The sequence below is a fragment of the Serinus canaria genome, chromosome 3 (assembly GCF_022539315.1).
Source record: "Serinus canaria isolate serCan28SL12 chromosome 3, serCan2020, whole genome shotgun sequence".
NCBI classification, from domain to species: domain Eukaryota; kingdom Metazoa; phylum Chordata; class Aves; order Passeriformes; family Fringillidae; genus Serinus; species Serinus canaria.
Genome location: NC_066316.1, coordinates 26,673,163 through 26,685,719, shown reverse-complemented (window position 1 = coordinate 26,685,719; position 12,557 = coordinate 26,673,163). Strand labels below are relative to the sequence as shown.

The window sequence follows — 12,557 nt, the reverse complement described above, 5'->3', positions numbered from 1 at the left end:
ATGTTTTTTTCCACCACAATGGCATCTTCATCACTGCCACACCACTGTCTGCTGGGTTTGTCTTGTCAAATAACCAAAGTATGGAGTGAATTGAGACTTCCAAGCAGTTAAACTGCTTTTTTAATGAAATGGCAGAATATGTCCTATCTAATGACAAGACAGGATTACAGTAAATATGGTTGCTGTAGTCTTTATTTCTCATTGCACTTCAGTGTGAAATACATTTACATTGAAGTCAGAGGACCACCTTGTCCTTTCTGTCCCTTCAAGTGTTAAAATTTTAAATAAATTTACTGAAAGGCAGCACAGTATGTTACTGCCTTTCCAAGTGTTGCAATAATATTTTCATCCTAATTCACAACTCCAAGCTTTGCATTTGTGGGATGTGCAAGTCTTGTAGTGATTTTCTAATAGAGGGTCATGTCATCCTGATTTTAATACCCTCTTTAATATTGATTAGGGTTTTTTTCACATTTTCCTTAGAGTAGCATATTTTAATAGAAGCATCTCTCAAACTTCTCATGTGTGGCCATGCTGATAACTTTTGAGAAATCTGGTTTTCTGATTTTGCCCTGCATGTCATAATGTCATGTAATCTTTTTTTTGCTTGAGCAGAAGTGAAGAATACCTTAATATCTACAGAGATAAGAATGCATTACCTTTTTCACTGTTAGTCTTCTAAAATTGCATGGTCTCTAAAATGTACCCAGTGTAAGACAGTTGAAAATGAAAAACAAATTTTACAGTCTTGATAGAGTTTTCAAGAAGAAAATGCCAGACCATCAGGTTTTGCTGTCACTGCTCCATGGTAGTAGACCTAACACTTCTGCAGAGCCGTCATGATTTCAGTAGTATGGTACCTGTTTTATGAGAGTCCAGCCACTTGGATCAAATGGCCAGAGTGTGGAGCCTCATTGCCTCCAGAAAAGATCCATCTATTGCAGTGTGCAACTACTCCAGCAAAAAATAAACAGGTTTGCTGTACAAGAGGCAGTAGATGCTAATCTTGACTGAATTTCTGCCTAGAGAGTATGTGGACAACTCTTTCCTTTTTCCTACTGTGCTCTCTTTTATTATTAATTGGAAAAGTTCTGGAGTGAAATTGTGGCTTTAGTGGAAGTTAGGTAGGTCAGCTCTCCTGCTGGTATTGACCATAGGAGCTGCATCCTTAATTGTGGAACTGGCTGTTAGCTGATCTTCCTGCTTCAATATTGTAACTGTTAGGCCTGATCCAGGAAAGCACTTAAATGGCTCTGTAACTTTAGGCGTGTGAATAGTTGTGCTTGTTCCGGTGGGAATTCTGACATGCATCTGTGCCGAAGTGCTTTGCTGGATCAGGTCCTACGCCTCCACTGAAAGTCTCCTAGGAATATGACAGCATTGTCAACCAAGCTAATATGACAAAAAGAGTCTAAATTTTACTTTTTAATTGAAGGTTCCCGAGAGAAAGCTGTGCTTGGAAAATTCCTGTATCAACCTATCCATATGGTTGTCTGTTTTTATAAGACATATAATGGAAGGAGATGTGGACAGTGAGAGGTATTTGCTCTCAGCTTATCTAAAATGTAACTTTTGAAATAGTTTTGCCATTAGGTAGAACTAAAAAAAAAATTCCCTAAAACACTGTATGGGTATTAAAGAAGTTTAATGAGTTTAGTGATGGTTGCTGAAGGACAAATATAGTCTCTGTGCACAGGCATCAGTGCATTCAGAAGAAATATGTTGTTGTAAATGTTTCCTGGTTTGGATCAATACTACTTTCACTGGTGTTTTGTTTCACTTTTGTCAGGTGGTGGGTGACTAGTATTTCAAAGTAATTAATATGAATTATTGTTGAAGGAAAGCATTTTGTCAGTGAGCTGCACTCATGTAAGTTATAACTGGTGTACTTACACTGATTAACTTTTTGTGGGTTTTTTTTTTTTGACAAGAAGGCATACGTGATTGTCTTTGAATTCAGAACTTCTCTATCAGAGAAGCAGTCATATCAGATGTCACCAGCACAGTGCTTTCTGAGCCTAGCTAGCAAAGTGCCTTTGTCAGCATGTTAAAATGGATATTAAAGGATATGAAAAGTCTTGCATGACCGAGCAGTGAACTTCGTGTTAACTGTGCATTTAACAGTGCAAATCTTTAAAAGTGAAGTCTCTAGTGCAACATTTAATTGATAAACTTTGCAGTTGTGGTTTGAGGAGCCTGCATATCTCTGGCTACTGTTTTGGCGTCAGGTACAAATGTTTAGTCAAGTCCTTTTCTGAAATGCTGTGAAGCCTTTAACACCCTGCAGTAGTAATGGTTGCTAATTAAATTAAGCTGCAAGGATGGTTAAGGACTGGGGCACCTTTCATACAAGGAAAAACAAAAAAACCTGGAAATGCTCTGCCTAGAGGAGGCTCAGGGGGATCTTGAAAAGGGTTTTAAGTACCTGATGAGAGGGATTGAAGGAGAGCAGCAGACCCTTGTCAGTAGAGCCCACTGTTAGAACAAGAGGCAATGGGCGCAGATTGGACCACAGCAAATTCCATCTGGACACAAGAAAACATTTATCTGTTGTTAGGGTGGCCAGCACTGGAATGGATTGATCAGGCAGGTTGTGAAGTCTCCACCCAGCTGGACATGATCTGGGACACCCTGCTGCAGCAAACCCTGTTTCAGCAGGGGTGTTAGAGAAGGCAGCCCGTGTTCTCCAGAGGTGTGTCCAACCTAAACACCTCTGTGGATGAATACATTACTGCTGTGATGCAGTGAAGGGGCTTATAGATTATTTTATATATATGATAATTAAAATCATGTTTTCATACACAAATGTATATGTGTGAAATCAGCTGGTGAACACCAGATATACTTGAAGTATTCCTGTTTCAGTGTTGTGCTGCTGACCAAACCACTGTGCACATACATATATATATATACTTCTGACTCCTGTTTGTTTTGTTCTTCCTCTAACCCTTTCCTGATTTGCTTAAAAATATATTTAAATGTAAAGCACTCTTGAAATGGCTGGTGTGCTGTGGGTGTGATTGTGGATATACCTTTTAAAGGCCTCAGCTTTCTTTGGTCCCACTTTTCTTATTCTTGCACAAGTGCATGTGGTAGAAAAAACAGCCTTGGCAACAAGGTCAGGCATTGTTATGTTTGGTTTTTTTATTTTTGCAGGGGTTTGTTTCGTTCTTAATTTTCATGGAGTTGGCATAGGGTTTTTTTTTGTTTGTTTGCTTTTTAGCTTTGGGTTTTGCTTTTTGTGGGATGCTTGGAGTTGAGGGCTTTACTTATTGGTTTGCTTTTCTTTAGGATCTTCGTTCCTTATTTGGAAAGATTTTTGGAATCCCTCTAAACACTTTTGTTTTTCATTAGTGTTTACTTCACTAAGTAGAATGAATGTTAAGAGCCAGCTAACCTGTTTTGTCTTAAGTCAGGAGGAAAAAAAAGCGTTTATAGATGTAATACTGGTAGATAGAATTCCCCTAGTTTTAACTATGTGGGAAGGAGCACAGTTGCAAATACTGAATACAACCCAATATCTGCAGAATCAGACCAAGTTTATGAATTGATGTTTGGAAATATGGTTTTTCTTCTGAGATTTTGGTAAGCAAATGGCTTCTCAATAAATACTGCCTTCAAAAATGCTGTCTTGATTCAACATTTGGATTTAGAAGAACAAAGGTTCTTCCTATATGCTCTTAATGGCATCAGAAATGTTGGAAATTGCTTTTGTTTTTCTAAATGGGGTTATAAGAGGGACAGATTGCAAACTGATGCATTTTGGTGTACAGCTTAGATTAGTAAAATCCAAGAACGATTTTTAAAGTCAGCACTGAATTTTATGGTTGAATTAGATAAATACAGAAATATCTGATACATACCCTACTGTATTAGGTAAATAAATCTGTGAACAGATACTGTTATTTTTTAAAATGTTTATTTGTTTTTTTCATATCTGTGATTTCAGGTTAAAGGTTCTTACAGAGTTTAATGTTAAATGTTACATGTGCATTTAGTATGGGTACAAAGGGAAAAATAGAGTGTACACAGTTTTATTTCTTAACTCTGTGGCTCATAAAAACTTTTTAAATGTCATGACTGCAGTTTAAAATGTCCCTAGGTCTTTGCTGGAATTACTCAAATAAAAAGTTTGTTCAATATAAATGTGATGTCCTTGTCTAGCAATGAAAAAGGATTCTGCTATGGTATAGACTATTTCCAGGTTAAAAAAAAAAATTAAATGCATAGAAGATGTAAAAAGACCCAAAACACCTTAGCAAAAGCAATTCCATGATTCAGGTTTTTCGGAGAAAAGTGATAGCTATTTCCTATTCTGTTTTTCAGTTTCCATAGCTAGACGCGTCCAAGACCCATTAGCTGAGCTGGTGAAAATCGAGCCCAAGCACATAGGAGTTGGAATGTATCAGGTAAGATAATACCTGTATCATTTAATCTAAGTAATCTGTCATGATATAGAGCAACACCAAAATGCTGCTTTTTAATTGTCAACTGGTTATGTCTCCTTTAAAAGACTTTTTCGGTTTTGATGGAATGCTAGTAAATGCTTAGAAGTCATAAACTGCCTTTTTTTTAATCTCTACTTTTAATGATTGTGATTGAGACTCTGAAATGGCTGTAGCCAGATGTATAGTCTATTAAAAACATCAAATCAGACAGGTAACCTGATCTGTAAACCTTTCTCTTTTTCTGTATTGTTACAGCAATGGGGTTTTAGCTCTTTGTGTAAAATACAATGAGATATTGATCCTCCATTTAGATGCCATTAATTTGTACTATGAGGTGCATTCCTATTTAGAAGTTTGTAATAAAAGGGTTTGTTTTGAAGCTTTTCATTTAGTAAAGCTGAATTGGAAAATGTTTGACAATGGTGATTTTTATACATTTTTGTAGGTTATTTCTGAGAAGAAACTTTTCCTTTCTAAGTTTCTTTACACAGAACATTATGTTAGGAAGTGGTACATAAGTTATTGTCATTTTACAGCATAATGGCATAGATTCAGGAAAGCATTTATGCATGTGCTGAAGTCCCACCAAATAAAGAAACAACAACAAAAAAAAACCCCAGAAAATATGGCATAAGCTTTTCTCTGTGTTTTTGAAACTATTGAGTGGGAGTAAATTTGAAAGACTACAGCAGAATTCAGGACAGAAAGCATAGAACTGTCTGGATCTGTTCTTTCAGGTCAGCTCCTTAGTGTTAATGGGATAGAATGCAATTAGCAGCCTAGATGCTTTTGCTGCCACTGCTAAAGGTGGTGGGACAAAGAGAAGGTGTTAAGAAAATCTTCCAACAAATGTATGCCCTGTTTCCTTTTTACAGAATGGAGGTCAGCATTTTAGTTGGTTAAAGTAGAATTCAGAACTGCTTTTGTAAGTCCTGCTTCTCTTACCACAGATGATAGAATTTATTCATATTGCTTGCTAACTGCAAACCTATTGGCAAACCTTACTTAAATAATCTTTTGGTATCAATTATACCATACACTTTCAGGGAAATTGCATTGAAGGGCTGAAACACTGTCGATTTCTTTAACATGTGTATCCAGATTTCAGTAAAAACGTGCTTTAATGGTGGTAGCTATAAATATGGGTGTGGTTATCTGGCAAAAAGATGAGCTTCAACCAGAAGTGTAGTTGGTTCCCCTACTTGTGGAGACCTAGGGCTTTAATTTATAACAGTAGCAGTGATATGTTGAAACAAAAATAACGGGAAGTGATACAGATTTTTGTTCATCCTTATTTAAAGGTCAGAAGTATTAAAAAAATAACCTTGAAATGCTGTGTCAGCATTTAAAGAAGTTGATTGATTTTTTTTTTTAAACAATAGTTCCAAGAAGGAATATTTTTCTATTTGCAGTGTACTGTGAATTCTTAAGTATTAGTAGCTTGCATTGCTGTGTCTAGAAAACACTGATTTAAATGCTTATCATCCTGTGGCCCATGTGGACATTGTACAAGCATCCATCTAAAGCAAAAAGACATGGAATTGGTGGTGGTCATATGGTTTTGGGATCATTACACTATGACATGAGTGTTGCAGTGTGCAATTTTGTGGCAGCTCACTGCAGTCTCAGGGACTGAAGCTGGTGTCATTTACTTTTCATTCATTGAGAGCAAGGTAAGAACCATGTTCCTGGCCCTTCCAGAGAAGCTTCTTGATCCACTACATGTGTGTTGTGACTGAATGCCCAACTGTGTTATTTGTTATTGTCCAAAATAGTTAGATAAAAAATTTCAGCAAAATAAATCCTAGAAGCCTGGGATAATAGAGGTAGACCTCAAATCCTGGTCATTCCCAGCTATATACATTTTTAATTTTTGTCATGGTTTGAATACATTTTTAATTTTTGTCATGGTTTGAATACATTTTTAATTTTTGTCATGGTTTGAGGTAGATGCAAGTCGTGTTGGAATTCATAAGAATCACTACAGTAGCTATAGTGTGCTTGTTCAAAGATACATAAATTTCTCAGGTGCTGGATCTTAGTGACGTTACTGAAAGCAAATTTGCACTCTTGAAAGCAAAGTCAGAAGGTTTGCTGCCTTCTGGGCATGACAGCTCTCTTGTGGCACAGGAGGGGAATGGGAGAAGAAGAGGACTTAAGCTTTTCTGTCTTGTCTTTTAGAGAGACAGCCACTTGCTGGTGTCTCAGAGGACAGGCCTGGAAAAAGCTGGTTTGTTGTACAGGAAGTCCCAGAGTAAAGGCTGATATAATCCCTCAGATAAAGAGTATTTCAAGTACAGAATTTTATAATATCCAAGGCAACTTGGAAGGTTTTATTACTTTTTAATTTATAATCTAAATGCTGGCTGCAGCTTTTTATTAATTTCTGTGGTGAAATATGCAGTGCACAGTCTAGATCAGAAATACAGCAGTCTTTTCACAGAGGTGGTTGCTTTCTTAGCCTATTGTAACTTTAAACCTAGCCTTTAAATATGACCTTTCCTTTCTTAAACACCCTGAAATTGATATCTAAGAATCTGACAAATACAGGTTTTGGCATTCTTGTCCTGAAAGAGGGGTAGTGATTAGTCTGTCAGCAATTAGGCAGAGGCAGGCTGGGTCTGTGCTGCTGCCCATGACCATGGAAGCTGTATAGCACAAGCAACATGATGGTTTCTTGAGGGATGGTTGCACTCTCTCTGTGTGTTGATAAAAGAGTGAACTCCCTGAGGGCATGGTCCTGCCTTTACTGGTACTCCTGCCCAAGTGCCCCACCTTTTTGTGGTATTAGTAGAGGCTACACGATGTCCTGAGTTGGCATAACAGAGGGGCAGCAGTGCGCAGCTTGTGGGGGAGTGGAGCTGGAGCAGCTGCCTTCACAGCAGCCTCACTAACTTGGGACATGGCCTCTGTCAGTTTAGGATAGCCAGAGATCCCAAACTACACTGCTTGAAAGGCAGTGGCAGAGACAATAATTTGTCTTTTCTCTGAGGTTGAAGTGAGAGACTGGTGAAGCAGAATCTGCCTGATGAAGGCTGTAGCTTTTGTAATGAACTGTGGAACAGGAAGAGTGTGTGTTCAGCTGAGTGACCTCTTTGGGCAGGAGATACTCTGCTGCTGTCAGCAGTGCTACAGGAAAGTGAAGTGCTCATGTGCTAAATCCACTGCTAACAATATGAGCTTGCCCAAAGTCTGTGGAGTGTGTGCCATACAGAGAATTGAGTGAAAGGGCTGCATCTTCTCCAGTTGCTACTTCCATGGGATTTTGGATCCCTCCCATCTAGTCTCTTGGTATTTAGTGTGCACATTTTTGAGAATATTGGTGTTCTCTAGTTTTTCTAATGCAACTTTTCCAAGCAAACCTGCTCATCTGGGTGTGGATACTTTGGATATGGAATTGCAAGTTTCCAAGTAGCAGGAGATTTGTGTAAATTGAGTCCCATCAGCTGGGATTTGTTTACTTATTTTAGATGAAAAAAAAAAAGGAATTGAAACTTGAACTTGGCCACCTGCTTTTATTCTCATTTCAATTTATGATTCTGAGTTTGTGCACTGCCAAGAAAATCAGGTTTGTCAGAGAAAAATAAACAGGCTCCAGATCTCCTAACAGGTATTTCCTTAAACAAAGAGAAGCACAACCTGATTTATTAGAGCCTCTCTCAGACTAAATTCCAATTGCCTAGAGGTCCTTGTCTTCCTTCATCTTTATCTCATTAGGAAAATTGTTCTTTCCTCCCAGACAGGAACCTGACCAAAATTAATTTATCACCTTCAGGCCATATTAGTATGATTTCTTCTGTAGTTGAACATGAAGAGATGATGCCCAGATCCTGCCTGATACAGAATATATTTGCCTGGTCACCTCCCCATGCCAGTTCAAAGCTAAATTTCTATTCTGGGACAAGTAGTTGGTGGTCCAAGACTTTATTATGCTGTACACTGAATTTTGGCGATGAATTACCATTGCAGATGTAATGATCTTGGAAGATGTAGATAAGAGCTGAGAACAAAGCTGCTTCACAAAGATTGTGGTTAGGGAATTGAATTTCAGAGTTAAGAAAATTAATAAGAAGACAAAAAAATCTTTACTCTCAAATAAAAACCCAGCTTTTCAGGTGTGAGTGAAGCAGCACTAAGCATAAATTTTCATCAGAGTAAAGATGGGAATTAAATTAATATACTTGTAAAACATCAAAACCTGAATCTGTGTTAAAAGGCAGAGAAATAAGAAATAGAGATAAAGGAATTTGTTAAGTTTGGTTGGTCTTTTGATGTTCATTAGATGTACAAAATCCCTGGATCCTAAAAAAGCCAGTAACCTCTAGAGAAAGAGATAGATGGAGGTCAAACTCATCTGTAGCCTATGGACAAAATATGTAATCTGTGTTGTGGAATTAGAATTTTTGACAAATTTTGTGTAATGTTAAAAAATACATACTATGTCTGATCTTGAAAAAGCACCATCCTATTTGATCTTTGTAATTTCAAGAGTCCAAAAATCTGTTCAGAATCTATTTTTGGGTGTGGTATCACCTTCACTGTTGAACATGTTTGGAAAATGAGCATCCTAAAAGGATGTAAGGGATATTATATGTAGTTCTGTGACATCTGAAGTGGGAAAATACTTGATTACAGATTTACCTGAAACATTTTGTGTCAAATAAATGAAATCTGTAAACAATACTCCTAAATAGCATTCCCTCAATAAATAAAAAAGGATTGAGGCAATTTTTGGGGTTTTTTTCTGTATAATGCTGGAAGGTCATGATCAACGGAGCATTTCATAAAGCCTAATCAGGGTATCTGATTATAACTGAATCTGGAAATGTCTTTTTATCTCCCCTATCCATATTCCTTTCCATGGTCCTCTTGTTATTGGAGTGCATTGCTTTGCATTTGATTATTACCTGCCGGAAGTTTTACTGTTTCAGTTGCAATTTGATTTTCATTCTAGGCTTGAGTTTTTCCCCCAAAGAAGATGAGTATGTTTTGGTAAATGACAGTGCAGCTTGAGAGAGTGATTTTAATCAGATACACTTTCTCTTTAGTTAGACCAGATATAAGCCACTTTAAAATCCACAGCCAGCTAGTTAGTAGTGAGGCATCTCACTGGAGGATGTGTCTCAGCTGGAGAGGAATGAGCTTTTTTCTTTCTTCTGGAAGACTGTGTAGAAGGCTGTTTGCTATTGCAGGCCATCCTTGCCTGGGTCCTTCCTTCCTTGTCTCAGGGCCAGTGAGAGGCAACTGATAGACAGTGGTGGGGAGATGTTAGTGGCCTCTCCTGCATGTGGCTGAAATTTTATGTAGCCCTTCTTGTTTGTGGCATTCTTTAGTTGTCTTCCTCCCTCAAAAGATGTCTGTGGATGGCATCATCACTGCTGAGATGTTTTTTTACTTCCAGGTGGTCCCTCTGCAACAGGAGGGCTATTAACCCACTTTTGTGAGGGACATTATTAACCTCCCTTTTGACAGCAGTGCTAGTTAAAATTTTATTTCTCTGATGAACACCCATCATGCATATTATTTGCTTGAGACAATCTGACTGTGTATTTGTTGCAATGGAAATACCTGAGAGCTGAACTATGGTAACATTTTAGAAATACAGGGATCAAAAGGGGACACCTCAGGGATACCTCTAAGTGTAGGAGTAGGACCAGGTATAGTTGGGTCAGCCTGATTTATCTGTGGGCTGAAAAACTCTCTGCATTATTTCTGTTGTCTCTGCTGCAACAGCATCTGGCTTGTCCCTTGCACTGCAGGTATTTATTTGTTTGTCTATTCTTACAAAACCCCAGCAAACAGAACTCAGTAGTTTTCTTTGGGTAAAGCAAGTCTTGTATTGTTTCACTAGTAATGAAAACTTGAAAATTTGTGTTTAAGTAGAAAGCTTCTAACAAAAAACCCGTGTGAGGTAACTACTACTAGTGATTGCAAACAAATTGTCGGAATCCAAACATTGGTCATCACAAAGAATCAGTGTTTGGCTTGAGAAAACCCTTACCTTCTTTTTTTCTTAGAATAGATACACAGTTTTAAATGGTGAAATATATGAGACTTTGTATCCTTCTTGGTATCTGATAAATACTGAGTGTATCTTCTTCATGTAGTACACTTTTATTTTATAGCATGAAGCAAAGTACTGGAGCCGATTGTTTTTCAGGAGAGTGTGTTTTTCACTGAATATTTAAGGAGTTTATTCCACTTCTTTCTTTATTTTGGGGGGTTTTCTTGATTGACCCATAGAGTATATGAGGTGTGTTACTTGGATAGCTTAGAGGAGTCAGTCATGTATAATGTGAGAATATGACATGATGTGTGTGAGTGTCTTCTTTTAAACCTCTGAGGTGGGATTGTCAAAACAGCCTTAAACTTGAGCTTGCTGTATTAAGCTTACTAAAACAAGTTTGTGTGCCTTCTCAACTTAGATTTTTTTGATTAAGAAAATGGGGCATCTTATTAGGTGAGCAGTGCTTTATTTTGTGTGATTCACACAGCTCCTGTGGAAACACAGTTCAGCAGGAATGTTGTTTGCTGGTCAGAATTGTAGGTTGCAGGTTTCAACATCCAGCTGAACAGCCTGTCTACAAAAGGCTTCAGCATTCTTTCTGTATTACTACACTGAGTATACACGTACAGTTCAGCAAAGAACTGAACCTCTTTGGATAACACTGGAATTTCATTAGCTTGTTTATGGTTTTCTGTACTTAAATTGAAGTGGTTGCCTACAGAGAACCTTTGCTTAAACAAAGCAAAGTCTAAGGGTGAGAATACCAACACTGAGTTATGTGTATCTTGCAGTAATCAAACGACTTAGTAATAAATGTAAATCACTCCTTTTTGGCAGTGTATGGCAGCTGGCTGCTTATGGATGTACCTTAAGTTGAAAAACCTAATAAAAGGAGATATGCCACTGGACTGGAATCTGAAATGAAAGAAACTAGCTATACTTACATAAATTTTAAAAATAGGCTAAAGGATATGTTGCCATTATTGTAAATTAAAAAAAAAAAGTAACTGGACAAATTCTGGGCTGTTTCTGTATTGAATCTCATCTCTGAATTAACTCACTGGGACTTTAAAGACAGGGACATGCAGGATAGTATTTCACTGTGCTCTTAGCTCTGCTCTTCAACAAAGGAAACTTAAACCTCTCCTGTGAACCTGTAGTCTCCTGCAAAGAGATTACTGTCGCTGAATGTTTTTGCTGCATACTGCAAGTGATTGCTTGCCTTGAAATTTGTGGAAGAGGGAGACAAGTACTCAAGATTTTAAGATTTACAAAAACTTTTTGAGGGATAGGGTGTAGTGGCTGTGCCTATAAAATATTAAGAGCAGTCCAAAAAATCCAGTGTCTTGTCAGTAAGGAAAAAGGTGTATTTATTTCTTTAATTAAATGCATGTATAGGCTGGTGAATAGGTTTGTGCTTAATACAGGATTTTTAGCACTGCTCATGGAATCCTTAATTTTCCTGTAGTAGTGATGAAATATTAGCTCTGTGAGGAAAACAAGCAAAAAAATCACACGTGCTCTTTGCCCAACATCATTTTTAGGGTAAGTTATGAGCTTTTGGTTTTGTAAAGTAATGCTCTGTGAACCAAGCCATCTGATATCCAATGGGAGCAATGTCTTTGCAGACAGCTTTGCCAGGGACAGGTAATAACCCCATAATGTTTTGGATGTTTCCCCACCCTGCTGAAGTAGGGATGTTTCCCCACCCTGCACAAAACTTAAGAATGCTTTCCAAGTAAGTTGCACCTCTGGCAAGTTTGTGTAATTTAATCTTCAGCAGCAGTTCTGCTGACTGCCAGGAGTGGTTTATATATCCTGTAACTTGGCAGTCTCTCTGGTTGCATCTACCTATTCTCTGGCTGGCAAAGAGAAATCAAATGTTCTGCCAGCAAAGCACAATAAACTTTTGCTAGTCTATTACAGCCATTTGCAACAAAACAAAGGGATATGGAAAGAAATAACTGTTGTGTTATAAGTGTTTTTAGCTAGCACACTGTATTTACTGGCATCTCCAGGAAAACATGCCAGCTCAATGAGGTGAGATGCTGCCCCTTTAAGGAAATGAAGCAAAATGTGTGCATGTGTATTTACAAAGAGTG

General features: G+C 37.8%; 1 protein-coding gene across 2 annotated transcripts in view; it reads left to right on the top strand.

Annotated features, from left to right (window-relative positions):
- SRBD1 (S1 RNA binding domain 1) overlaps positions 1-12,557 on the top strand; it is a 124,395-nt gene that overhangs the window by 69,979 nt on the left and 41,859 nt on the right. For both annotated transcript variants that reach the window (XM_050972941.1, XM_009091259.4), the window contains exon 18: positions 4,327-4,409. In XM_050972941.1, the coding sequence (XP_050828898.1) occupies positions 4,327-4,409 (83 nt within the window). The remainder of the gene's footprint in view (positions 1-4,326; positions 4,410-12,557) is intronic.